The sequence below is a fragment of the Zonotrichia albicollis genome, chromosome 5 (genome assembly GCF_047830755.1).
Source record: "Zonotrichia albicollis isolate bZonAlb1 chromosome 5, bZonAlb1.hap1, whole genome shotgun sequence".
Lineage (NCBI taxonomy): Eukaryota > Metazoa > Chordata > Aves > Passeriformes > Passerellidae > Zonotrichia > Zonotrichia albicollis.
In genome coordinates this window covers 43,709,753-43,736,836 of record NC_133823.1, presented here as the reverse complement: position 1 = coordinate 43,736,836, position 27,084 = coordinate 43,709,753, and the positions used below count along the sequence as shown (strand labels likewise).

Here is a 27,084-nt window from a genome sequence, read left to right as displayed (position 1 = left end):
AAAATAATAATTGAGCATTTTACAGGCTTTTTCCTAGTGCCTAATTTTTGTTCTTTAAATGCATTTTGCAAGTCCTGTCTTTCGCAGAATTCATGGAGCTTCATATAAGTAAATGAGAATTGTGGCTTTGAAAGATGTACTGGAAAATCAGATGTAATTTGCTAATTTCAGAGTTTAGCATAATAATAAATGTTGTGATTTATGCAGACATTTGGAGGTATGAGTGGATATTCTGATATCGCATTATAAGCTGTATAGGGTTGCCCTAACCATAGCTAGTTAATGGCTGAGTTGCAAATTTAAATAACTTGATTATTTTTTTCTCCAGGTTGGTAGGGTCAGTTATCCTGCAAGTTTTTCTTTCACGTATTTGTCAAAAGTGGTTTCTTAAGTTGATAAATTAAATAATAATAATCTTATGGTATTGCGTTATCTAAATTCTTTTTTGCTTTGGTCTTCTGTGTGAGATGTGAAAAAGACTGTTTTCTTTTGGGCAAAACTGAGGTATTATGTATCAGCCTGTGTTTTGATGTTAGTTCATCTAGATTTACTTATCTGCTTGAATTGTGGGATCATTATTAGCTTTCAAATAATTGGTTCCATGGATTGCAGATGATGCTCATTGAGATGAAGGTTTAACAAATGTCAGGTATAGCTTATCAAACTGATACTGAAATTTTGTAGTTACTTTGGGAAATCTTTTCTGCAGCTTTCACACCAACTCATCTTCTCCCCATTGTATTGCTTATGAGATGACTGATAACTTGGGTAGATGTTCACTCCATGTATTTGTACTATTCCCTTCTCTTCATTTGGATTGTGTACAGGTTTGTCACTTACAGGGCTTTTTAAACTTCTAAAATAGTGTTGCAAAGTTCTGAACTTTCCACTTATACAAATAAAAGCATTGGTATCGTAGTAAGCAGTGGTTATTTATAGAACACATGGATCTTTTTGTTAAATTCTCAGTCTCCATTTTTTTCTCTTTAAAACAGGTAGTTATGCTTGTGCTAGCATGGAAGTTGGATGCACAAAATATGGGCTATTTTACATTACAAGAATGGTTAAAAGGAATGACATCACTACAGTAAGTGCCTTGAAAATTCTCTATAGTTACTTAATTCTCTATAGTTACTATATTTCTTATAGTAAACACAGCTTTTCAGAAAAAACACACTTAAGGTGTTGAGTGAAAACACTAAAGCAAAGAAATCTGCCATGGAGTAGAAGTCACAAATTTTTGGCCTGATTTATGATAATATGGTCACTTAGAGACAACTTGAAACCTGATGTAGCACATTTAAATATATTTGGGTTAAAAGATCTGCAGTCTCAATAAAAGAGAAATCTGATGAAGTTTGACACTCTTTCTGTCCCCAAGGACACCAGCAATCTTTGTTGCTGGTGCTTTATCTGTTGGAGAGTGCATTTTTTACAAAGCCAGTCAGTCCCGGTGTAAGACTTTGCTACTTCATCTAAATTTGTTTTACACTACAGGTTTAATAAGGCATTTTATGCAGACATACTCAAACATTTGTGTCTGTACAGAGTGATGTGTTTTGTACAGGTTAATGGGCATACTTGTTAGAGATTCTGTCCTAGAACATCAGACATCTCAGTAAGAATGCAGACTCTAAACTCACTTGGTGCTTGTTTTGTAGGTGTGATACTACAGAAAAATTGAGAAATTCTCTGGATTACTTGAGATCTTTATTAAATGAGCCTACCAATTTTAAACTTATTTATAGATATGCCTTTGACTTTGCCCGGGTAAGTACTGTGCATTTGAAATTACAAGCTTTACTGTCATAAATAATAATTGAAAGACTGTGTACTTCTAAGTTTGTTTCTTTGAAGGTACCACTCAAGATGGCTTTGAACAAATGGAGCAATTTGTGTTCTGAAACAGTATATGCAAGATGTCAAAACTGGAAAAGACAAGTATATAGAATGTGTGATGCTTAGTGGTTTAGTGGCATGTGTTAATTACATCTCTGCCTCAAGCTATTTTATGACTTCAGGGAAATGTTTTAGGCCCCGTTCTGTTATATATTGGAGCTTTATCACTCAGTTCCCCTGACACTGTAATTTACTGTGGTTTTTCTTACTCTGAATTTTGTGAGCATAAACATATATAAAATAGGAAGACACATCACACATTTCTATAGCTGGTAAAAATGGATAACATGCTAAAAGCTGGATATGATAAATACTGATTCAGAAGATTGTCGGAATGGCTTTAATGATGTTTTCAGTATTCATTAAAAAATACCCTGATATTAGTCTTCCTGCTATAAAACATGCTTTGATGAAATTTTACCTGTAATGGAACTAATATGCATAAGACTTTTCATACTTGGAAGGAGTAATAAGAGAACTTTATTTTCTGAAATAACATTTTGAAATAGAATTTGGACATCCGTTTTACTAATGTGATAGAGTGTAGAGAAGATTTAACATAAAGAGGTGAAACTGAACCTCAGATTTCAGGGCAAGAAAATTAAAAATACTAAGAAAACTTGCACCAAAAAAAAAGTAGCATGACAAAATCAGAAAAATAAGAAGAAATTGAACTGATAGCAGTTCTGATAGTCTCCTGTTAGCAACTCAGATTTTTGGTACCTCAGTGATTTCTGCATCTCGGCATTTGGATTTATGGTTGTTCACTTTTAAACAAGGAAACTTGCAATTGAATAGAAAAAAATGCATGGGATTAGTTAGTATGTGAGGAAAAGAAAAGCTACATCAACCTCTTAATTCCGCCGTTGCTGTATGAAGCTTTATTCTGCTACTTTTTGCTCAATGTAAAATGCAAAGGCATTGCCTAACAAGTTCAAGATACTGATGAAATATTTGGGATAGAGGGCTAACCTGTGCCAGCTGATGGCCTGTCAGAAGTGCAGATACTTAAAAGGTGGATAGTGTGTGTGTTCTTTTCAAGAGGTACCAAACTGCTGTGACAAACAGTGGTCTCAGAAATTTAAACATTTAGACACAGGTGCTGTGACAAAAAGCCCCTGCAGATTATAGAACTTGAAGTCAACGACGTATAAACTGGGGAATATTTGGCTAATATGATTATTGAACTTTCCAGACTACAGACTTGGGGAAAGTCTATAGGAGAATGGCATCCAGTAAGAATAGAAAAGAACAAAGGCAGGTATATTTATAGGTGGCAGATTAAATTTGGCATAAATTTTTTCAGGGTCACTGAAGTGATTGATAGAAAAAAGCTGATTGTATAATTTCTGTCCTAAGGATAATTCTTTCAAGGGAGTACTCTATGGCAAAAAGCCACTTGTCTAAACTTCCCAAGTTATTAGAGGAAAGGTTTTTAAAGAGTCTGTTGATTTGGCATTTGAAGTTAGTTTGTGAATAAAGATGTGTCATCAAGGTTTCATGTGGCATGTGTGATTTAAGTCAGCATAGATTTGGGGAAATAATTTATAACACCATATGTTGATATTAAGCACAAATAACATTCCTCAATCCATGTTTGCCCTTGTTATTGCCAAGTTTTAGAACATACAGATGCATCTATTGCATGGCTTAAATTGATCTTTAATGTGAAATATTAGGGGAAAAAAATCTCTGGAAGAGTGTCTATCATTAGTGTAAAACAAATACTCAGATAAAATAAAGTTTTTAAATAAATTCCTTTAACTGTATCTAAGGAATGTGTTTAGAATGTAAACTAAGAATGCAATTGCATCATCTGTCATGGCAAATGTGCCATTAGGCAGTTATAGGTGGATAGAAAGGGCTTATCTGAACAATTTGTTCTGATCAGTTGTCTGAGAGAGAGAACGTAGAAATGTAACAATATAAGGCATGAAAAACCAGTGTGGCCAAAGTAAAGGCAATAGAGCCCGATTTCATTAATACTTGAGCATGTGGGTAGAATTCAGAGTATGAACAGTAGGTAAAATAAAATGTATTCTGACAGCAGTATTGTTTCTGCTTTAAAGGTGTTTGTGACAGAAGTGTAGATGGGCTTTGGAAAGAGGATTAGGTTTTAGAACTTTTTGAGGTTGGAAATAAATGAAAGATTTATATCATACTAGTACAAAAATGCCTTTGCAGGTTTCTTTTTCTTCTTTATTGCTAATTGAAAAGCGTTGTTCATCATGGAATTTACTTTTTTTTCCCCTAAATCCCTCTTGGATGTAGTGCCCAGAATGCAAAACAGTTTCTCATGTTTTTAGAATTGCTGGTCTCCCCACTTTACTTTCAAAACAAATCTGCATTAAATTCTGTCTATACAATTTTAGAACTGAGGAGCATTTAGTATGAAATGAACATAACCTTGTAACTAGGGCATTCAGTTGTTGACTGAGAACTGGGATCTTGCTCTGCCAGTTCCTTCCTGTGTGATAGAACAATTCAGTTATGATTTGAGCTTGCTTTTTTTAAATAAAGATGCATGTTCTGTAATACATACCTGTGCATTTTTGCAGGTGAAATGTAGGGCACAATTCCCTTTGTGGTGGGCAGCTAGCTGTCTTGCCATGATCTGTTAGACAGTCCCTACATCCAGATATCCCTGTGTGGGATATGTCCTGGTAGACAACAAGCTGTCCATGAGTCAGGAGCGTGTTCTGGTGGCCAGGAAAGCCAGTGGTTTTCTGGGAGGACAGTGCCAGCAGGCTGAGAGAGGTGATCCTGCCCCTCTATTCAGCCCTGGTGAGGCCACATCAGGAGTGCTGTGCCCAGCTCTGGGCTCCTCAGGGCAGGAGAGACATGGAGCTCCTGGGGCAGGTCCAGTGGAGGGCGATGAGGTTGGTTAAAGGATAGGAACTTAGCAGTGTCTATCAGTATCTGCAGGGAGGGTGTCTGAGAATGGATCCAGGCTTTTTTCAGTGCTGCCAAGCAATAGGACAAGAGGCTGTGGGCAGAAAGTGATGCACAGGAAGTTCATCTGAATATGGGGGAGAACTTTTGCTGTGCAGGTGACCACACACTGAAACAGACTGCCCAGAGAGGCTGTGGAGTCTCCCTCTCAGGAGATAGTCAAGAACCACTTGGGTGCAGTTCTGTGCTGTGTGCTCTAGGGTGACCCTGCTTGAGCAGGGGAGCTGGACCTGACGAGCCACTGTGGTCTCTTACCCATTCCATGATTCTGTGATGCCTCTTAATTTAGCCTTTGCACTCTGCTGTCATGAGTAGATGCACAGAACAAGTCTGTGTTAGCTAATACAGAAATATATTTTTTGTGATTTCATTAACTTGTGAATTTGTAGCTCAGTGTTAAAAACCAAGGCATAGAAGTGTGGGGGGTTGTGTCTCATCTCTCAGCAAAAGTGGTTTAATTTTATGATAACAAATGTAGATGAATAAACTCCTTAAAAAATGGAATCGTACACATACATGTTACTTTGAGATGTGCAGAAGTTATGTAAATATTTACCACTGATTAACAAACTTGCTGGGTACATATGTTGCTGCTCTTACTTAGCAGAAACTAAAAAAAAAAAAACCAGCCCTTAAGCTTAAATATGTTGTTGTTACATTGAACTAAAACTGGACAGTCCAGAGGGGAGTCTCAATGTGCTAGTGTACTATGTTCTGTCTGCTCATTTGATAATTTAATCTGAATTCCATGTAATCAGTTAGAATAACAGAACAAAGATCCTCCCTTGGCTCACTCTCGGGTAGGGAAGGAGGTGTCAGTTAGCACTGAGTGTCGATTGACAGCTCAGGTAGTTGTAATGATAGGCTGGGAAGTGGGACAGCACTGCTATTCTGAGAGGTGTGGCTGTGCAGGGGTAAGTGCCAGCCTGGCTGGGGATGTGGTGGCCATTGCTGGCTAGGGAGGTCTGCAGTCAGAAATAACCTCATGCCTCATCTGCCATAACGGTGATGTTTTTATTGGGTACATCTATAAAAAGCAACATCTCCATATAATAAACCATTACCTATAAGGAAGGAAATTTTAAAGGCAAGTTATATATTATTAAAAAAACACTGTTAGATACTGTTGTGTATTATTTATTTGGTAATTTATTTTGTCCATGGGTGAGCTGTGAGGGAAGTGAAAAATCTGGAATTCATGCTCTGTTTTCCTTTTTGACGTTTCCGTGCAGGAAAAGGACCAGCGCAGCCTAGATATCAATACTGCCAAGTGTATGTTGGGCCTTCTTTTAGGAAAAGCATGGTCCCTTTTTCCAGTGTTTCATCAGTTTCTAGAGGTATGGAATTGGAAACAGAATTGTGGGGGCTTTTAATCTGTCTTTGATACTTTTAACTCGAGGTAGAATGGACAGCTAAGAATGCTGTGTTCTGATTTAGGAAATTGTAACCACCAAAGAAGCACATACAGCTGGTTATCTTTCCTTTCTTTCTTTTTCCTAAAATCCTATGCTGTTAAGATTTGTGTAATGCAGAACAAACTATAGAATGTTATTTATTTGCTTTTGAACTTTATTGCAGTATGTTTGCCCTCAAAAAGACGACTTAATCAGAAGCATGATTTAACACTAGTTTCAATACTTGCTGGTTTAATCCTTTTTATTTTTGATGGCATACAAATTAAAACAATAAGGCACCAAAAAATTGAAATTTTCTGTACGAAAATCTTGAGTTTGAGACAGTTGAAAATACATTTCAGTAATTTCTGTTTCTTGCCTCAAGCAGCAATCAAAATACAAAGTTATCAATAAGGACCAATGGTGTAACGTTCTTGAATTCAGCAGAACAATTAACCTTGACCTCAGTAACTATGATGAAGATGGAGCCTGTAAGTACTACCATTTGTTGATTTTCTAAAATAATTTATTTCTCTGAGCTTAATCAATCGTTGTTCTTGTACAAAATTTTGTAAAATACAGTTCTTTGATCTCTCCACAGGGCCAGTGTTGTTGGATGAGTTTGTGGAGTGGTATAAAGGAAAACAGATGACATAGGAGTTTAACTATGCACAGCCACTCAAGAGTCACTGTTACCACAGTTATGTCAACCATTAGCCATAAACTGCTATTTGTATCAAAGTGCATGCTGCTTTTCTTGCACTGCATCCCTTTGGCAAGGAACTTTTGATGTTTGCTATTTAACAAGCTAGCTATGCTTGCTGTTTAGCATTGTTCTCTTTGAAGGCTGCTTTGCATTTTGTATTTACACTACAAATTGGTGAACTTGCCAGAGTCTTCACTGTGATTATGTGTATATTGCTGTCTAAATTTTGTATATGTGTATAAAAAAAGGCTTCACCTAGGAATTATTTCTGCAGAAATGTATTGTAAAAATAATTTTGTGGCATATTTCTAATCATCACTTACATGTCTGTTGAAACTTTAGTTATTTTGGTTTTTTTTTTGGTCTCAAATGTAGCATTTCAGTCTTTCTGGACATAGTTATGTGAAGAACTATTTACGGTTTCAATGTTACTATTTGAGATGCCAATTTCTGAGAAGAGAAGACATGCTGTGATTTCCTTCACCAGAATTTGCCAAACCTGACTTAATGCTTTATAGGAATGAAATATTGGTGTCTTAAAAATATATATATACATATAAATATTTAAACACTGTAATAGCTGTACATGCCACAGATGATTTCCATTTGAAGAAAAAAGTACTGACTTTTTAATGTTAAAACTACAGTAGTTGTTACAGGTACAAAAGAACAAATTAAAGTACCTTTTAAAAATGGGTTTTAGACTTTTGTAAATTGCCTTTGGCATACTCCTTTTAATTTTTGTTGTACCAAGAGTGTTTGGTCTATGTTGTGATCTAGTCACCCAATAACATTGAAAGTGCTAGCTGAAGAAAGTGGTTTGGGGAATGAAGTATGCTCACCCCTAGCACAGACACGATAAAGGTTTTGGGGATTATTTTGTTTGTAACACTAGTCTTTCCAAGGGCCTCGAGCTTCGTGTTTCTAAGTACTTAAAAATACGATATTGGGAAAAATATGATGGTGAATAGTGAAAGTACTGCTTTTTCTTTCCTGTTGGGGATTAAAGTTTCCTGGCAGAATGTCCATTGCGGGCAATGGGCATGTAAGACACCAGCATTAAGTAACAGTACTTTTTAGTAGGGACCACTGCCTGTTTCACTCATCTCTGTCTGTATGGGATGGTTCTAGTGATTATTTTGGGAAAAAATGAGTGAATGGAATAATGTTTAAGTTCTGTAATTTTGTCATGTTGTCTTTGCCTTACCCTTCTTCATTAATGTCATTGTTGATATTTCTAAATAGGTCCTTAAAGTATCAGGTGCTATTAAACTTTTATCCCTAAGGATTTATTAAAATGTTATTCATTCATGGAGCATTTAACAACAAAGGGCCAGTGGGTGTTTTGGAACAACAAATAACATTACTTTTCTGTAGAAATATTTTACAAGGTATTGGCAGTTTTGTTATTTCCCTAGAATGCCATCCAGGGGAACAGGAGGAAAGCATTTTAAGTTGAAAGTGAAATTCTCTTCTGTATTGAAGGTTCTATCCTTGCCATCAAGTGAGGAACAACTGCCATTGACTTGACTCCTTTCAGGATTAAGTCTAGTTTAGCAAAAGCAGGTTAGTTTGCTGTCCTGGGCCAGGAGGTTGTAATTATCATGGTACAGGTGGTCATTTGTGTTCAGATCTGTTTGTTGTTTTTCTTGGTTTTTGTTTTTCAAGCTCAGCTGCCAAAGACAAAAACTGTGTGTCTGTTTGTGTATATTTCTATATATGTAAATATACAATATACATGCGTATACAAAACCTAGAATTTCATGATGTTAAGAAGAAAATACTACCTTTCCTGTGAAATAGCTACATTTGGATTTCCATAACACTAAATAGTGTTTTTTAAAGTTAGTAGTGGTAAAACATACACATTGAGTGCTTTCTCATGTACTAATGCACATAACCTTAATTCCATGTTTGATGCCAGTTTGCACAAGAAATTGAGTGGAGTGTGGTATTTAATGTTTACAATAAGCCTCCTAAGAATACACACCTTTTATTAAGACTTCTGATGTAAATGTGTACATTACAATAGTATTATTGTAATGAAATACCAGTGGAGCTGCTGGTTTAGTTCTTCAGAGAATGAACTTAGAAGTAATACAACTTTTAACATTAGGCCAAATTGTGATTGCCAAGATTTTAAGGGAAATAGATGTAATTGTTCTTAAAACATTAAGCTAGCTGTTGACTCTAGGAGACTGTTCAGCTCAAATTGGTGTGAGTCCTGCAACAAATACAAGTTTGTATAAAAGGTTTTGTATGTCACAAATAACTGAGCTTCCAATAATGGAAGCAAGAGCCAAAGACACTTTTAATATATTACTGTTACAGGTATAGCTTTCATATAACAGGATTGACAGAAATTGGTTCAGCCAAATGTTGGCAATTTTGCAAGTGTTTATCAGAATAAAAAATGTACTTAAAAACAAGGAAATGGGGAAAGAAACCTCAGAAAGTACTTGAGCTGTGTAAGCAAACAAACTTGATTTTTTAAATTTGGGTAAAAGTAATTGAGAATGATGGAAAGGAAGGATGTTTGGAAATGAATCAGATGCTGCAAATTTTTTCTTCCATTTGAAACAGTATGAATCTGTAGCCATCAGCAGGTTTATAAACATGCATCTTCATAAAATAAACCACAGATTCAATTAAAGCTAGTAGAGACAGCTTTACTGACATTTATAGTGAACAAATGGACTAAAATGGACCTGTGGTTTGATGAGCTTCCCTGTGCTATCCATCCTGTTGGGTTTGCTAAATATGCTGATAAGCAGAAGATCCTAACATTGCCTACTCCTGTATGCTGGAGAAACTTTTAATAGTTGTGGAAACTTAATTAACATACTCAGTTAATCTTGTATTTAGTACAAGTGTGGCATTTGCTTTTTTTGTTTATTATGCCATCAAATAGCTGATGTAGATTTTTTTTTGTTTGATTATGGGCTCCCATCCCAACCCCTAAGAGAAGTAATGTAGAAAACATGCTGTTTTCTGGGACAAGACACTTGAGAGGTCATTCCTGAAGAAGTGTTATGGGTCTTGTGCTCATGTTAGTGGTGTACTGTGATTGAACTTTTAGCAGAAACTTGATGATCAATCTACAGTTCATTTTTGGTGTTTGGGAGATGTAAATTGGAAAGACAGTTAGTGAAAGGAAAACAGTGTCCAGAGACTATAGCAGTTGATGTTCTTTAATAGATGACAAACATTTGGAGCTCTTTCCACTCAGTAGTCTTAAGAATCTTTTCAACCTAAATGATTCTATTAATACTAGTAACCAAAACAGTCCATGAATTAAATTTTCTTCTAAAGCAAAGTGACTAAGTACTTGAAGTACTAATATAATTCTCTATTGCTGTTATTTCTTCACTTTTTTATCTTTTCCAAGGAAAGCAAACCGAAGAACATTGAAATTACTGAAAATATTTACGTATTTGAGTTTTCAGTTAAAACCTCTTTAAGGTTGTTTTTAAGCTGCAATAACTACTTGGGTTCTCTTTCTGTTGCCATTTTTAATTCTGTAGAGGCTTCTCCCATTTTACCACAAACGTGTTTTATTTCATCAGAAATATTCTCACACAATCAAAATTAGTTGTGGCTTATTGCTACTTCATTCATGTTCCCAAGTGACTATTTTGAAGGGCAAGAAATGGACTTCAGTTGTGTTAAGGTTTTCCCAGATTTCTGTTGACCCTTAGTCACAAGTGTCAAATTGTTTGATACTCTTGGAATTTATATAGGCAGCTTTAAAGGTTAGCTTGTGCCCTGGTTTTATTTATAGCTGCTAACATACCTCTTTCTAGGCCTTATATTTTGTCTTTTCATATTGTTGTAAAAGTATATAGAATCCATCCACAAACAGAATGGTTTGTTTTCTGTAATTGAGACCAAAATTCAGCTTTTTTTGTTTGTTTGTTTGTTTGTTTTTATTTTTTAAATCCTCACCCACTCCCCCACTGTGTGTGTGTGTGCATGTGTACGTGTCCAGATAGCACCTACTGACACTGCTGTGGCAGGAACAGCAGTTAACCTGTAACTGTGAATGCTTTATGTCTTAGTTACCTGGATATTACATAATTAAGGTGTGCTAACTCCTGTGACTCACAATATGATGAAAATACTATTATGCCACCTAACATGAGTTAATCCAGTTGATTTTTTTTAGGTCTTTTCTTGGTGTTGTTCTAAAATGGCATCTCACAAATAAACAGTATTTGTGTTGGTATCAGAAACTGACTTCAGATTTTTCTGTGATTCATAGTTCAGGAATTCTCATATCTGAACATACATCAGCTGGCAGCCTTTATTAAATATTAGCAGGGAATTTGTGTGTAGGATCTTGTCCCCCTGGTTTCTAATAGTGGAGCAAATCTGTATTTAAAACTGTTGGGAACAGGTACATGTATCAAAAAGGTTATGGTTCAAATGGAGTGTGTTGGTGTAAAACATTAAAACGAACGTTTTCAACAATAAGTGAATTTGAGCAGAAATGCCTCAAGACAAAATTTTACAGAAGGATAATTCTTACCCACTTATCTTGGTCCAGCTTTTTGAACCACAAGGTCCTCATAGAAAAGCTGTTGATATATGGAATGGATGAACAGATGGGTGAAAACTGAAAATTGTAGGGCCCAGGGAGTGGTGCTCTGCAGAGCAAAGTCTAACTGGAGACCAGTAACTAGTGCTCTAGCCCCAGGGTCAGAGCTGCGTCCAGTCCTGTTCAACAGCTTCATTACTGACCTGGGTGATGGGGCACAGCAAGTTTGCTGATATGACAGAGTTGGAAGTAAAGGATGATAAGCCAGATGACCATACTGCCTTCCAGAAGGATCTCAGCATGCTTGAGAAATGGCCTGACAGGAACTACAAGAGCTTCATCCTGGAGAGGTGCAAAGTCCTGCAGCTGGGGAGGAGCAGCCCCCTGCACCAGTATCTGCTGGGGGCCACCCAGCTGGGAAGCAGCTTGGCAGAAAAGGGCCTGGAGGTCCTGGTGGACACCGAGTCGGAGATGAGCTAGCAACAAGTCCTTGCAGTGAAGAAGGTGAGTGGTTCCTGCCTGATTCTGACCAGGTACTGCCAGTAGGCTGAGGGTTGACTCTTCCCTCCTACACAGCCCTGATGAGGCCACACCTGTTGTGTCCAGTTCTGGGCTTCCCAGTGCCGGTGACACTGTGACATTCTGGAGACAGTCCAGTAAAGGGCCGTGAAGATAATGAGGAAGGAAATGAAGGGATGGGAACTTCTGTCCCATGAGGAAAGGCTTACAGCTGTTTGGCCTGGAGAAGATTCTATGGGAAGTCTTACTGAAGTGTTCCAATATCTGAAGGGAGGGTGTAAAGAAGACAAAGACTCTTCAGCCAGTGCTTAGTGACAGGACAGAGGCAGTGGGCATTAACTGAAACTTAGGAGGCTCCATCTGCACATCAGGAACTTCTCTGTTTTGCTGTGAGGGTCACCATGCACTGATACTGAGTCTGTCCTTGAGATACTCAGATAGCCCTCTGAAAGTGTCCTGAGCAACTGGCTCTAAGTGGCATTGCTTGGCCAGGATCATTGGACTGGGTGACCCCCAGGTATTGCTTCCAACCTTGACTTAAAATATGACTTGAAGTGGATGTATTTACATTGTAATTAGAATATTGTCATGCAGAACCCATAGTGAAGAAGTTTTTCATTGTATTTATGTTTCTGATGAAGGCTGGGATTGGCTTTGCCAATTCTCAGAATGTAGGCTCTTGCTTATCTGTATTTATCAGAGGGGATGAGTCACAGTCTTCTCTACCATAAAGAATTTACTATCCAAAAAAGTTTCTTTTGTTGGTCATGTGTAAGTTAAATGTGTGTGTCTTCTTCTTATATTTAAGGGTTATTTTCCAGCTCAATTTTCAGCATATTCAGGCTTTGTACCCACAGCAAATAACTTGACAATTTTCAAACTATTATATGTTTGAAAATGGGAGTTTTGTTTCATCCTGATTACTGCATTTGACGTACTAAAGAGCAATTGCTAATGAAATGAACTAATATGAAGGAGAAGCAGCTGAGTTTGAATTTGAATGAAGATGTGATAGTAAGAATGGAGAGGTGAGTAGTAAAGGACAGTGGCAAGATTTGGCAGCTATACAAAGATAAGTTTGAGATGAAACATAATATTTTGGCAGTAGAATGAATACTTTGCCACATGTTAAAATCCCACTATAAAGGAATGAATTTATTTTGTCTGACAAGAACAGAAACTTTTCCACATCTTTATGGCATAAAGGGAATCTTAGAAATCCTGCAGGTTCTCACATATAGAGTGTACTGTCTGCCTCACCACCACAGCATTCTCATGGTCAGAAAAAAAGACGAGAAAATCATTTTCCACTTTATATTTTGAAATCCTGTTGGACTGTTGCACGAGCAAATGGCAAAGCATTTCAGTGTATGAGATACCAATAGAGCACTCGAGTGTGTTTTTTCCCCCATGATTCACAAAATTGCCTTGCTTGTATGGTTAGATTTCTTAACACGTTAGTAGCTGCAACAACCAAAAGGTGACAGGCCTTGGAGAGGTGTTAATGATGTTTGAAGACCCACAGATACCAAAAAGAGTGAGTCAGTGCTTTTTTCAGGCATTGCATTTTTAAAGTTGTTTTGGCCACAAAGAACTTGTGTGGATAATGAGCTTTACTGAAACTGGCTGTGACACTTTGTTCTTAGTTTTTTCTTTAAAGGTAGTTTCAGTGATGTAGTGTGCCATTGGATTTGCTTCTCTTGTGATGGAATTGAAATATGTTCCTTCTGTTTGGAGTTTTTAGGAGTTAATTGTGTCTTTGTGAAAGAGTTTTCCTAGAGTTGTAGCCAACATCCTACGTTTTCCCAGGACTGGGTCTGCTCCCTTTTATGATGACATTTCCCTTCAAGGACTGCATCAGTGGTACTGAGTCTGTTGATAGGGCCTTGGGCTATATTCAGAGGTAATTTTACCTTACAGTTGCTATCTATTGGCTACTGATGTTTTAAAATAGCAGTTTTCAACTCTTGATTTTCCCCTCTTAAATAAAAGTCTCAAATGGATGTAGGATACTTTGTCTCTTTTAAAATTACCCTGCCTGTGTCACCACATCTGCAAACTTCAGGTGATGTCTCATTATAGCTACATTTCTATAACTGATGTTTCTGGGGAATTGAACTCTATTCTGTGTCTTTGAGAAACGTGGTTTTCTCTCTTTTGCTAAGTTAAAATGTAATTTTTGAAATGTAATTGAATACTACTTGGACTCTACTTATTTTTGCAACACTAGGAATTCAGAGATAATCCACAAATCTGGCTCAAAAAGCAGAAGACAGTAGTATGTACTCTTTCACTGTATATATATATATATATATATATATATATATACACACACTGTATATATAGTTTGAGTCCCGTAAGAAAGCACAGTAATAGTAATAATGTAAATTTCCATATTGCATTTATTTTAGACAAAAAGACAAAACTGAGTATCTGAAGCAAATTCCAAGGGAAATGATGTAGTAGTATCAACTACCAATAATGCGAAAGTAAACATAATTCAGCAAAAGGTTTATTAATATTCTGGAGTAGCTTTTTGTAAAGTCTGTTATTAGGTTTTTTATGGGTACCTTTCTAAACAAAAGTAATTTCACTTCAAAACAAAATGTTTGCACCTGCTGTAGTGACATAAACACTGTGGGAGCTTAGTGTTACCATTTTGTGTTTCAGCTATTGAAGTTTGTTCTCCTGCTTTGCAAAATATTAGCAAAACCATCAAATGCTCTTTTCTTCTTAACAAAAAACTGGTCCTGTCTCGAATTTGTCTGACTTTTTTGGCTGAGATTTTCACTGGAATTTTGGAAGTGTTCTCCAGTTATTGCAGAGTGGTTCTCCAGTTCGGACAAAGTAGTGTGATCCTTCATCTTGCTGGAATCGGTGCTTTCAGAGATTGTATTTCCTGTAGGCTTTTGTGGGAAGGAACATGAGCTGTATGGTGTGCTTTCATTGAAGAAACCTTGTGGGATTGAGAAAGAATATGCATCCTCATCACCATGATCTAGTTGGATGGGATCATTTTTTGCGAATTCTGATTGTGTTTTCCCAGAACTGTGAAGATGCAGCACAACTGCTGTAGGACTACAAGACTGCTTTTCTTCAGGCAGGCTGTGATTGCTGCTTTCCTGCAATTCTGTGAATCCATCAGAATTTTTCTCATCAGAACCTCCTTGCATTTCATCTGCACAAGCCTGCTTCTCTTGTGGTAGCAAGTCATCTTCCTGTGTAACAAACATGAAATGTTTTTTAGCTGTGTGTTCAGGCAGCAGTTGAAGAGATGATTCTTGGCTGGAATGCAGCAGTAATGGTTTTCTTACAACCTCATTCAAACCAGTATCAATGGGAGCAAAAATAAAGCCTTTGTCCTCAGATGTACTCGTGTTTCTTTGTAATGTAATGTCTGCTTCACCATGATTCTTTTCAGGGGAATTCCTGGCTGTGTGCTCCTCTGTACTTTCTGCTGGTGCATTTTCTTTTTGTTCTGTGTGACTGAAGGTGGGAGAATGCTGTGGTTCTCTGGGAAGCAGAGAAAGCTGCAGTTCATCCTCTTCAGAAGTTTTCTCTGTCTCATATTTGGGAAAAGGTTTTAATTTAGGTGCCATGGTACCAAAATCTTTACTTTGATTGTGGAAATAATCAGAAACAGTGGACTCTGCATTAATGTCTGCTTCACCATGATTCTTTTCAAGGGAGTTCCTGGCTGTGTGCTCATCTGTACTTTCTGCTGGTGCATTTTCTTTTTGTTCTGTGTGACTGAAGGTGGGAGAATGCTGTGGTTCTCTGGGAAGAAGAGAAAGCTGCAGTTCATCCTCTACAGAAGTTTTCTCTGTCTTAAGTACCATGTTACCAAAATCTGTTCTTTGACTGTGGAAAGAATCAGAAATAGAGTTTTCTTTTGTTGACTCTGCCTTAATGTCTGCTTCACCATGATTCTTTTCAGGGTAGTTCCTGGCTGTGTGCTCATCTGTACTTTCTGCTGGTGCATTTTCTTTTTGTTCTGTGTGACTGAAGCTGAGGAAGTGCTGTGGTTCTCTGGGAAGAAGAGAAAGCTGCAGTTCGTCCTCTATAGAAGTTTTTTCTGTCTCATATTTGGGAAAAGGTTTTAACTTATGTACCATGTTACCAAAATCTGTTCTTTGACTGTGGAAAGAATCAGAAATAGAGTTTTCTTCTGTTGACTCTGCATTAGTAAAATAATCAAATGTAACTGGAATTTCTTGACTTGAAGAACTAACTGTATCTGGATCTGACACGCTCATGTGGCCACTGCTTTTATCGGTGTAAGTGGATGCTGTTTCCTGCATGGTGGTGTCTGATCCATAGTTAATAGTGGTTTCAAAATAGGCACTGTTCTCATCTTCATTTTTCCCAGTCTGCTGAAGTTCAGCAGTATTGTTTGGAGACTCTGGTGGTGTTACAAATTTGTCAGTTCCACTGTCTGTGTTGGCTTCATCTAGAGGTGACTGGCACACTGGCAGGTTGTCACTGACACCAGGGTGTTCCACTTCAAAGTCTGCTAAAGAGCTACAGTCACTCATTGTGAATGGAGCCCCTTCAGCTGAAGAACTGTCACCAAATATATCAGCTGCAGCATCTTTTTCATCTGAATGTGTCCTTTTACAGTCATGCTCTGTTGTGGGAAAGTTGTCTATTGTTTCATAGATGTCTAGCTTCTCAATATCCGCATCTCTTCTGAAGCTACTGGGTGGAATAAAATCTCCAACATCACTAGGTATATTTTTGTTGCCATTTGGACAAAGTTGTTCTTCACAACTTTGCCTTCCCTGCATAAATTTTCTAGTGTGCCTGGGTTTTTTATGTGAAAGAGCACCTTTTCTTTCTGGAGAATCTGGTGTAGCTTTTGTGATCTCAGAGTGCAGCAGACCAGAGTTGTTTCTTATTTTGCTGTTTGGTGTTATTTTGTTGCTGTTCTGGTAATCTGTCCTTACAAAAAACAGTCCAGTATCATAAACATTTGTGCTTTCATTACTGTCAGTACTAGTTTGGGCTTTTGAAAACACTGGCATTTTCTTCATGTTGATCTCAGTATTGCTTTGTTTCTTGTACTCTGCTTTGGGATTTGGTGAATGTACACCACTGCCAGTGACATTTTCATACACAGTAGAAGCTTCTGTAGGAAAAGTCCATGTGTTTCTTAAAGAATTCTTATCACAGTTGAACGTATTACGCTGCATATTTGTTGGCTTGCTTGCAGAAGAGTCTCTGCTCAAGGTTTCATCTGAAAAAGCTTGGTTAGAATACGTGTGTTCTGAACCTGAATTTTTGTTCCTGCGCATGAGTCTCCACAGCCTCTCCAGGTGGGGTCTAGCAAAAGCACCCAGACAAAAAGCACAAACAAATGTAATGACCACAGAGAGGGAGACAGCCAGTGCAAAGTTTGGCTCTGTATTTTTCTCTCTAAAAAGGGTGTCCCTGGTTTTTCTAACCAAAAATGCTGACACTCCTTCTTTCACTTCTATATTGTAAATCAGATATTTCTCTTTTGTTGTATTAAAAAGACACAAATATAATCCTTCAGCAGTTTTCTCAGCATTGTATATCACTAAATTATTCATTTTATCCAGTGTCATATGAGAAAGACTGTGAGTTTTTGAAATTCTGCCCTTAGGTGTCCACCAAGAGACTCCATTGCCTGAAATGAAAGAAAATACAAACTCAGTCTTTGTTAAAAGCATAGTATACTTAGGCATGTTGTTAAGAATATACTCTGGACTATCTTTCATATTTTTAACAGTTTATTATAAGCCTCATTTTCCTTTTATCCATCCTAAGTAATTTTACATGGTATGAAGTCTGTTAAAGCATATCACAGGCCTATCCCAACTGCCTCCCATCTAAAAACACAGTACATGTGGGGTCTTAATCGTAGACTTTGCCAGAAAAATGGTAATGTGAGGAAGGAGGTCACTGAAATAATCTAAGCAAGTTCAGAGTTGTTCTAGAAACACCTCCTGATCTTCCTTGTGGAAGAGACATCTACAGCCAGCTGCTCTGCAGCCTGGCCATGGTCACTGTGTGCAGCTGGGGGATTAAACATCACCTCCTAATTGCCAGTGTTTCAGCCCTGTGATTTTCCTGTAGTTCCTCATCTGACTGCAGCAAAAAAAGTGTGTAAATCAAGGGAATTTGTACAGACTGAGCAATTGTTCCAAACTTGAGTTTGTGTGGGCCATGGCTGGTTGTTTTCTTTTAGCAATTTGTTTCATAGTTGCATTTTTGGCTTTGTCTTTGCATCAGCTTTTGTTCCCAGCTGAGTTTTGCTGCAATGCAATGTGTTGATTTAATCCAGGTTTCTGTGACTTTTCTTGTAAACAGAGCAGGTGGCATTTCTGGTAGGTCCTGCATATTTTCATTGGGGATGAATTATTCCCAGGGGGAAAGCCTTACCACCTCCAAGTGCTGTTAGGCCATTAGAGTTAAACCATTTTGCCTTATGGCACATGGCAAATACACCTTCTGCTCTGAGTTTGGTCTTAGTTTTCCATCTGCATAGTAAGACTTGGCTCTTTAGATTTTGTTGCTTATATTCTCAATGTTCTCTATTAATTTTAAATGTAAGTGAAGTACAGTGGCTGTACTTCTTTAGAAGAGCTAGAAATCTTTTTCCCTGCAAATAAACCTTCAATTAATTTTGCTGTAACTGAACACTGAAAACTATTGCATCCTTCTTGGTTTTCTACATGCCTCAGAAGTGCCACCCTGCTGTTTGGTCCTTTATTTCAGTCCAAAATGAACCAATACATTTGCAATGCATTTCTTACTGAAACATATTTGTATGGAATTCAGCATCACTTCCTCCTTTAGTGTAAGGAAGGGGATGAAGACTCAGGAAACCTAACTTTCAAATGTTCTAAGCAGAATGCTACTTTCTAATGAAATATTTTTGCATGTTAAACTGTTATTTTTAAACAGTGTCTTTAGAAAGACACTTTTAAAACCAGATTTATTTGATTATTTTGCATTCTTTTGGATTTTAGTAGCATTTGAATGGAGTGCCTGATTTACATACCCCTTGTGTTGTCCAAGTTACAGGTCAGCACTGATGTGTTCCCTGTTGGGATTGTGGCCCTTTTGAGCAAAACATTGTCCCTGCAGTTTAAATGGAAACTTGAAAGGTACAGGAGAGGTTTCTGGGAGTTGTTGGCAGACTTATTGTAGGAAAGGCTCCATTTCTGCCTTGTGGAGTCAAAGACAAAATGAAAGAACTCTTTAAAAGCATTTAGCCTGTAGTTAAATATCCAGGCATTCTTTGAGAAATACACTTCAAGTTGAAAAAAGTTCAAACTGACTAGTATCTGTGGTAGAGGGATTGTCAGAGCATTCTCACGGAGATCCACGACCTATTTGGAAACAACACAGAATTAATTTGATAAGGCTTACAATGGAATTCTTATTGCAACATCTTACAACAGTGTTTCAGTGTACAAGCACTTCTGATTTCTGTGAATCTGCTTAGGATTTCAGTAATATTCTAAACTTTTTAATATAGATGAAAAGTTTAAATGGTGGTGTTTAGATTTCTCCCATTGTAGACTTACCTCTGTTTAAATAGGGAGCTGCAGAGCTCTTGCCATGGAAGGAGTGGGAGTAGAAAAGGACATGTATTGTTATGGATTGGTTTGTGGCATAGAGAAATTGTGATTTTATGGTTATATCTATTACATTTCAGCATGTGTGTTTTTCTACATATAAAAAGGAAATATATAAAATATTATTTTCACCATTTTCTCTAGTTTTTAAATGCTACACTAGTATTATAATCAGAACCATATAATCATGCCGAATAGTTAGTAAATAATATCTGTAATGATTACCATAAAATATTGAAACAGCTGTATTGCTTTAAAACCTGTAATTTGTTGAGATCTCTGAAGGCATCTGGATGAATTTTAGTTATCTTGTTGTTTCGCAGGTCAATGTCCTTCAGCTGTGAGCAGTTCTGAAAATCCTTTGGGTCAATCTGTTCTATGGCATTGGATGACATATGGACAGTTTGTAAAGACTGCAGGAGGCCTAGCCCTAGGAAGAAAAAAAATCCCTATTTTACATTTCATATTCTTGTTTTCTAAACTGCATCAAGTGTCTTTATAAAATTCTTTGCCACAAAATTCCTTCCATTCCTCACTATTGCAATGAGTGGCTGCAGCCTTTGTGTTATGGCTTTCCTAGTCAGGGGTTGTCCCATTCTAAAAGCTGCATAGCGTCAACAGCTGGCACATTAAAACATTCACAGTCAATGGATGTCTTAAAAATTGACATTTTCATAAAAGCCACTAGCGTTTCTTATCACAATGGTTCTGACTTTGATCTCTGTACTTTGAGCAAGCTTCTCTGGAGAACTGGAGGTAGGAGAGGAGTGTGAAAAGGCTAGAGTATATTGAGTTGACAAGATCCAAATATGCTAATTGCAAGTAAAAGATAGAGATGCAAAAGGTGATACAGTATCTCCTATCCACTTGCATGTGCAGTTTCATGGGAGTTTTTCATATGTGGAATTACTTGAACTGTATTCCTAGGATGTAAAACCAAATGAAAACAAAACCATGTTGTTGTCTATGCCTATCTGCCTGTGAATTATGAAGAATGACAGTGAATTCTTCAGTGCATCCCAGCTACAGTGACATCCACCTTGCATAAGGAACACTTTTGTTTGCTGGAGACACCTAATTGTTTTGAGGTGCTGTGAAGGCAGCCCCTGAAGCTGCAGCCTGCAGGGTCCAGTGGAAAGGCAGGCCCTTGAACACTCAGCATGCCCACTGATATTTAACACCACAGTGCCACTCTGAAGTGATTTTTGATCATACACTATTGTTGAGAAGCTACTAGTTCTTAACTCTTTTGCCCTTGGTGTCACCTTGTTTTCCAGAAACCTCTTTTCTCAGACAGCAGTTCTGTTTGCTGAGTTACTGATCTTTGGGTTTATTGTGAAAAGCAGAGACGATGATTCATTCCTGGTGTAAAACTAGAGGTGGGTGATAGGAAAGGCACGCAGAAGTTCTGGCACTTCATAAATTCATCAGTGTACCTACATGAGGAAATGTACTGTGGCTACTTCCCTGTATTTAAGTTTGTGCCAAAAATATACACTGGTATGGCAGCAGTGGGCAGCAGCCTTACTCCTGGGGGGAGGTAGGGGAAGGGTTTTGCTGTGGGAAACCTCTGGTATAGAACTGCATATTGTGTTTTCTTTCCAGAGCTTAAACCTCAGAATTTTAGTGAAGTACTTTAGACAAGAATAAGATTCTGAACATGTATTTAAATGAATATAGAATTTAAGTATAACTTGAAATATGGTGGTACCATGCATAGCACTTTGAACTTAAAAAATTGAGTCTCTTATAGAAGAGGACTGATCTGTCTGACCTTCTGAAGCATCCTATAATGGGCAGTCATATTTATCTAAATCCAACGAAAAAAATTTTATCTATATTAAAACAAATCAAATCTTAATAGATATATTTTAAAATGTAAGCTTTTCTGTACTGTCTATTCAGATACCTTGTCTATACAGACACTACAAAATCATTAAATGAAATGGGTTTCCTGTGTGCCAGAGAATTATTTAATAGCAGAAAAGGAGAAAAACTGAACTTTCATGATCCTGTGTAGGGGCAAATATATTATCTTTGTGTGACTTTGTGGGATAAGTGGCATTTTTGTTTGTCATCACTTGTCCTTCTGTATTTTCAAACTCTCATTAATCTGATGGTGTTATCAGACATCAATAAATTCTACATATTGTATAGGACAGGGCTGCTCATCTGGTAGCTTCTGCTTCGTTTAAACTGTTTGGTCACTGTGACTCATCCCTGGATGAGGCTGAGCTGCCCAGCATAGTTCAGTGACCAGCAAAGCCCTTCTCCAAGTCTCTTGAAGCCTTGCAGCCCTCTCCTGTTACTCACTGTGATTGAGTATTAAACGGCACTGAGCAAAATTGTTAGTAATAAACAAAATATGTTTTCCTGTCTCTGAAATACCTAAACTACAGCAAGTTTTATTTAAGAGTGTTGATTTCCTTCTGAAGGGTAGTATGAAATTTATGATCTGTAATTTTTTTGGTGTTAAAGTCCATGTGGAGGCTGGTAGCTTTCCAAAGATCCATACTCCCCCTTTCTATACAACAAGTAAGAATACTGCTTGGGCTCTTACAGGATAAAACTGGTTGTATTTGACTGCTGTTAATGCAGTACAGTTGCTAACACTGTAATAAAAAACCTAACAAAGTAAACAAACAACCGATTTACTTCTGCCTCTGTATTTGCCAGTGGAACTTCCCCTCACCTGAAGTATAATAAAATGAGAAAGTCACATTCTGCATTCAGTAAGATGTATGAATTATATCCAAAGCCAACCTACCCCTTGGAAATCAAGTCTTTAAAGATTTTTGAAATGCTTACCTCTTGGAACCATATTAAGATTATTTCTTTCAAGTGACAATACTTTCAAAGCAGGCAGGAGACGATGAACAAGGCTGTACTTTTTAGACCCGTGTGCAGGTGCAGGCATTTCCAGTGTGAGGGTGTGGATGGCATTACCACTGAGGTTTAGAGTTTCTAAATTGGGTAAATTTGTACAAGTAGTTAAGGTGAGTTCAGAAATCAGGTTGTTACTGAGGTTCAGGTGTTTTAGCATCCACTCTTCATTTCTTCCATCAGAGCACACAAAAGTTTTAATATTATTGTAACTCAAATCAGCTGTTACTGCTGTTTGTGATGTATCTTCTGGAACAGCAGACATTCTGGTAAAAGAGCAATTGAGCAAGAGCTGCCCATCCCACCGGCACTCAGAACGGCGATGTGTAGCAGGAAGGATCCGCTGGGACTTGGCTCCCACTGATCCAGGAAGATTAAAGTAAAGGACCACAGCTATGACATGCAAGTGATAGTTATCCATAGTATCTATATGTAAAATGTAGAATTATGGTTAAATTCAGCACAACAAGGATAGAAAGCATAAAGAGTTTGACATAAAAAAAAAAATCAACACCGAATAACCACAGCATTACCAACATTCTGCCTTGACCATTCAGTTTTGGAGTCTTATTTTCAAAAAGAGCATTCATAAACTGGTAACCTCCCTCCTCCCCCCATCTATCCCAAAAAACAATTAGAACCTTTTTTTTCCTTTTCCAGCCTTTTGGACGAGAAACACAACTTCTTGGGAGCTGGAGATCTAACAACAGTGGAGACTTTTGAACTCTGCTTCAGGTATTGCACACAATTACACTGAGCAAAGTCCACCACGTACAATCTATGACAAACAGGTGTGGAACAATTTTTATACTTCCAGCTGTCATATCAATAACACAACAATGTATTTTTAATGAAAAACTATATTCTTACAAATAACACTTCTGGACTGCAGCTGCATCTTAGAATTTATTGTTTTATTTCAAAACAAGCATTTGAAATTCTACTGCCTTTCACCCACTGGAACAACCACCACACTTTGAGATGGTGAGAGCTCTTCACATGCAAGTTGTTTCAGCATACCCAGCATGGCATTTTACAGAGGCATGTAGAATACACTTTATACATGCAGAATCTTAAGTGCATCTGTGGGACTGAAATAAACAGTGTTCCACTCAATGTTTTAAATACATATAAATAAATGTACCTTAGGCAGTTAGAAGATAAACAAGTAAATGCTCAACAGAGGCATGTGTGGTACCAACATTTCTCAAACTGTATAATATAAATATAAAATATATTAACAATACATAGTGGCTAGCAAATTTGATAATTTATTTCATTTGGTATTTTTATGATTGGTTTTGCTACATTTTGACCAAAAAAATCCACACTTCAAAAACAATTCTGCAGATCATGATTTAAGAGTACCTTTGTGACAAATCTTTCAGCTGTACATTGCACACAGTATTTTAAAAAGAACTCTTGATAATTACAAGAATCCAATACTAGCATACAGGCATGTCAGTATTAATCAGAGAAGAGCTTTAATATGTGTTTAACCTACTTGACCAAGGTAGTATCTGTTATTTTCAACCTGTACTTCAGCTTTGAGGATACTGCTCTTCATATTTTTTAATATGTGTTTGCATTTGTATACATAAAGTGACAAACTTCCATTAGCATGAGAGTGAAAATTCTAAAAACGTTAGTTCATTTCCTCCTCCTAACTCTAACAGATACTAATTGAGGCACTGCTTAGCAGCAGAGGTGGGTGTAAAGCAGCAAAATGAGTGTTAAAGTGTTTAGTAACTATTAACTCTGATAAAACTATGAGGTCCATGATGGAAGTATGCAAAATGTTAGTACTTCCCCACAATCTTTAACGTGAGAACTCCGTGGTTTTTGCTACGTTATATTCTGCTTATTCTGTTTGTCAGAAGAGCTCCACTGCTGTCCAGCCCCAAAAATGCAACAACTACTGAGCATCAAAATCTGGCTTTGCCTTTGAGCAGCGAGGGAAATATGACTCCTCTGACCTCCCCCATGTGCCATAATGCCTGACTGATAAACACCCATCCAAAAATCACTTCCACCCATACACATTCTGCGTGAGTGCTTACTGCCTGCCACTAAATTCAGAAACTGGGACCTTGGATATTAATTTCTTGTTACAGCAGGAGCTGATTTGTGATTTATGGAATCCTATGTACTTTGAGTGCTGTAAAACGTGGGTAGATAGTTTATCTTCTTATAACAAATAATCAATTCTGAAGTTAATGTGTAAAACTCACATAATTTTTAGGTAAAGTGCGTGCTTATTAAAAAACTTGTCAAAAAGCTGTTACAAAGTCACTTTGAGACCTCCAAGGTTACTTGACGCTACTGTAAAACAAAGTTGTTTTAAACTGAAGAAATACATGGGGTGAGGAAAGAGGGAATCTTATAAATAGCTGGTCTATTTTTAGCACAAAACACCTCACTGCTGCCAAAGCAGTTGCAAGACTCTAATAGGCCCCAGTTCACCACAGTTTCACTGCTAACAAATTCTGGTACACATGTATTTACCCTGATGTCCTACAATCCCATTTATTATTACAGACCTGCAGTTTACCTTCAGAATTTAAAGTTTTGATTTTCTCAGTAATGCATCAGTACTGACATTTATGAGGAAGGAGAGATCTATCTCAGACACTGCTGCAACAGTTATACTCAGATTATTACCTACTGATTAATGGACTCAGAAACTACTCACATTAGAACACCCAGGAAAACACTATTTTTGGGTAGTAAGCAAGTTGTAAGTACATTTTTAAAAACGTACTTTTACTATAAACATGTTTTGTAAGTACTTCACATAAATTAAGCAACTGCAGAATGCATTAACTGCACAGATAGAATGGAAGTTCAAGCAACACTTCCATAACCACAAGACTACTTCAAAATGCAAGTTAAATTTCCATACTCTGTATTACTTTGCAAATATTATTTATGATAGCATAATTTTTTAACAAAGTGAGAACAAATACATGGCAGAAATAATGCGATATTTTAAAGTGAATCTGCCACTACCCCTCTTAGTACACATTTGGTAAGCCACCTAAGTTTGGGGTAAATCAATGTATCAAAAAGAAAGAAAAGTCTGCCACTTCAGCCATCCTAGGAAAATCTATTTCGAACAAAAAGTTGACATTCCTGTGGAAGTACTTGAGACTGCAGTTGTGTTCTCAGCAGTCTTCAAGGTCTTGGGACGTAGGACAAAAACCTCCTCTAGAGACAACTGTAGGCAGTAGAGCTGTTGCCAAGATCATGTTCTTTACATATATTCTACTGATCCCAATTCAAGAAGGTACTTCAGTATGCATGTACACTGAAAGCTTACAGATTCAGTGCCACTACTGCAGCTAACAGCACGATGACCTAACACTGCTGACGTAACAGCCTTTCCTTAAAAATACTGTGTAAGAAATGTTAGTATAAACCGCTGTAAAAAAAGAAACTCTGGAAGGCATGCAATTACATCCTACGGCTGTGTGTAAACACCACGAGGCTGTGCCAGGAGCAGCTGTGTCAGTGCGTGGCTCCGCAGGGGTTGGCAGAGGTCTGGCAGCCCATGTTGTGCCCGGTGACCTGCACCTTGAAGAGCGTCCCGTCGGCGCACATGCACAGCTTGAAGCGCAGCCAGTTGCCGTTGCTGAACTGATCCCCGTAGGAGGAGCTCGGCAGCCGCGTCGGGCTGACCATCACACTTCCGTTCAGGATGATGCTGTTCTCCTATTGGGAGAGAAAAAAAATACATTGGAGAATTACAACTTCTAATGTAAATAAGGCAGATTGTTTTTGAGAAGGACAAACTGCTTTAATGGATAAGTAACATCTCTAGGATGGCTGTAGAATCAACAATAATAAAAAAGGTATGTGTACAAATGTTTAATTTTTTAATGAAAATTATAGTGATGCCTATGGATTTCTAGTCAGCAATGTACTTTGCTATTCCAGTGGTGGACTGATATGGAGAAAGACAGCAGTAGGGTGACTTTTCACGTTACATTCTTATTAGCAATTGCAGTAAATGTAAAATATGGACATGAAACAGGCAATTGAATTCATGATGGATTCTTGCCTGTCTTGAAAGCTTGGAAAGGCTCGGGGTGGCTTTGGGGCAGCCCGCGCTTCAAAGGACGAGAAGAGGCTTCAAATATTTTCTTGGTTTCGGTGTTTATTAATTGCTTATTTAAAAGATTTTCTTTTGGCCCGACAGAGGTCTGCTCAGCAGCCACCCATGAGCACACTCCCTGCCCTCTGGGACGGTCACCTATCTTTATACTCCAAGTTACGTATACAATATTTACCATTTTTCTCTAATACTTTTTACTCTTATTTACTAGTGCACTTTTAGTAATAACTAATCTTAAAGTGCCACCATCACCACAGAAGATGGAGGAGAAGAAGAAGAAGAAGAAGGACAGGACACGCCCCAATTCTTCTATCTTACTTCTCTAAACCCTCTTGTACAGAAATCTTAAACTCTGTGTTTCACTCTCTAATTAACTTATCTCTTCACTATTCACTCTGGTGAAATCTTCTTATCTTCATACAGGTGTCGTCTCTTGTGTAGGATTAAAGTCCAGCCACCAGACACTTCTGGCA

General features: G+C 37.6%; 3 protein-coding genes across 8 annotated transcripts in view; 1 reads left to right on the top strand and 2 right to left on the bottom strand.

Annotated features, from left to right (window-relative positions):
* DCUN1D4 (defective in cullin neddylation 1 domain containing 4) overlaps nt 1-24,389 on the top strand; it is a 54,597-nt gene extending 30,208 nt beyond the window's left edge. For all 6 annotated transcript variants that reach the window (XM_074541510.1, XM_074541511.1, XM_074541512.1 and 3 more), the window contains 5 exons: nt 996-1,087; nt 1,662-1,770; nt 6,084-6,188; nt 6,634-6,736; nt 6,847-24,389. In XM_074541510.1, the coding sequence (XP_074397611.1) occupies nt 996-1,087; nt 1,662-1,770; nt 6,084-6,188; nt 6,634-6,736; nt 6,847-6,902 (465 nt within the window). In that variant the 3' untranslated portion in view covers nt 6,903-24,389. The remainder of the gene's footprint in view (nt 1-995; nt 1,088-1,661; nt 1,771-6,083; nt 6,189-6,633; nt 6,737-6,846) is intronic.
* On the bottom strand, nt 14,674-23,255 carry LRRC66 (leucine rich repeat containing 66). The gene is made up of 4 exons (XM_005490056.4): nt 22,423-23,255; nt 19,875-20,044; nt 19,035-19,365; nt 14,674-17,657 (listed from the first exon to the last, which is right to left on the bottom strand). Exons 1-4 carry the CDS (start codon nt 22,916-22,918, stop codon nt 14,674-14,676), a joined length of 3,981 nt encoding a protein of 1,326 aa, XP_005490113.2. The 5' UTR covers nt 22,919-23,255.
* The window catches only part of SGCB (sarcoglycan beta), a 7,982-nt gene continuing 4,282 nt past the window's right edge, over nt 23,385-27,084 (bottom strand). The window contains exon 6 of the mRNA XM_005490027.4: nt 23,385-26,208. Within this exon, the coding sequence (XP_005490084.2) occupies nt 26,005-26,208 (204 nt within the window). The 3' untranslated portion in view covers nt 23,385-26,004. The remainder of the gene's footprint in view (nt 26,209-27,084) is intronic.

Excerpts from the sequence above, each read along its gene's own strand:
- LRRC66 (XM_005490056.4), bottom strand. The coding sequence starts at position 22,918 with ATGGATAACTATCACTTGCATGTCATAGCTGTGGTCCTTTACTTTAAT. Across the intron at positions 20,045-22,422 it reads TCTTAATATGGTTCCAAGAG|GGCTAGGCCTCCTGCAGTCT; the intron begins GTAAGCATTTCA and ends TTTTCTTCCTAG. Across the intron at positions 19,366-19,874 it reads GAGATCTCAACAAATTACAG|GTCGTGGATCTCCGTGAGAA; the intron begins GTTTTAAAGCAA and ends GTTTCCAAATAG.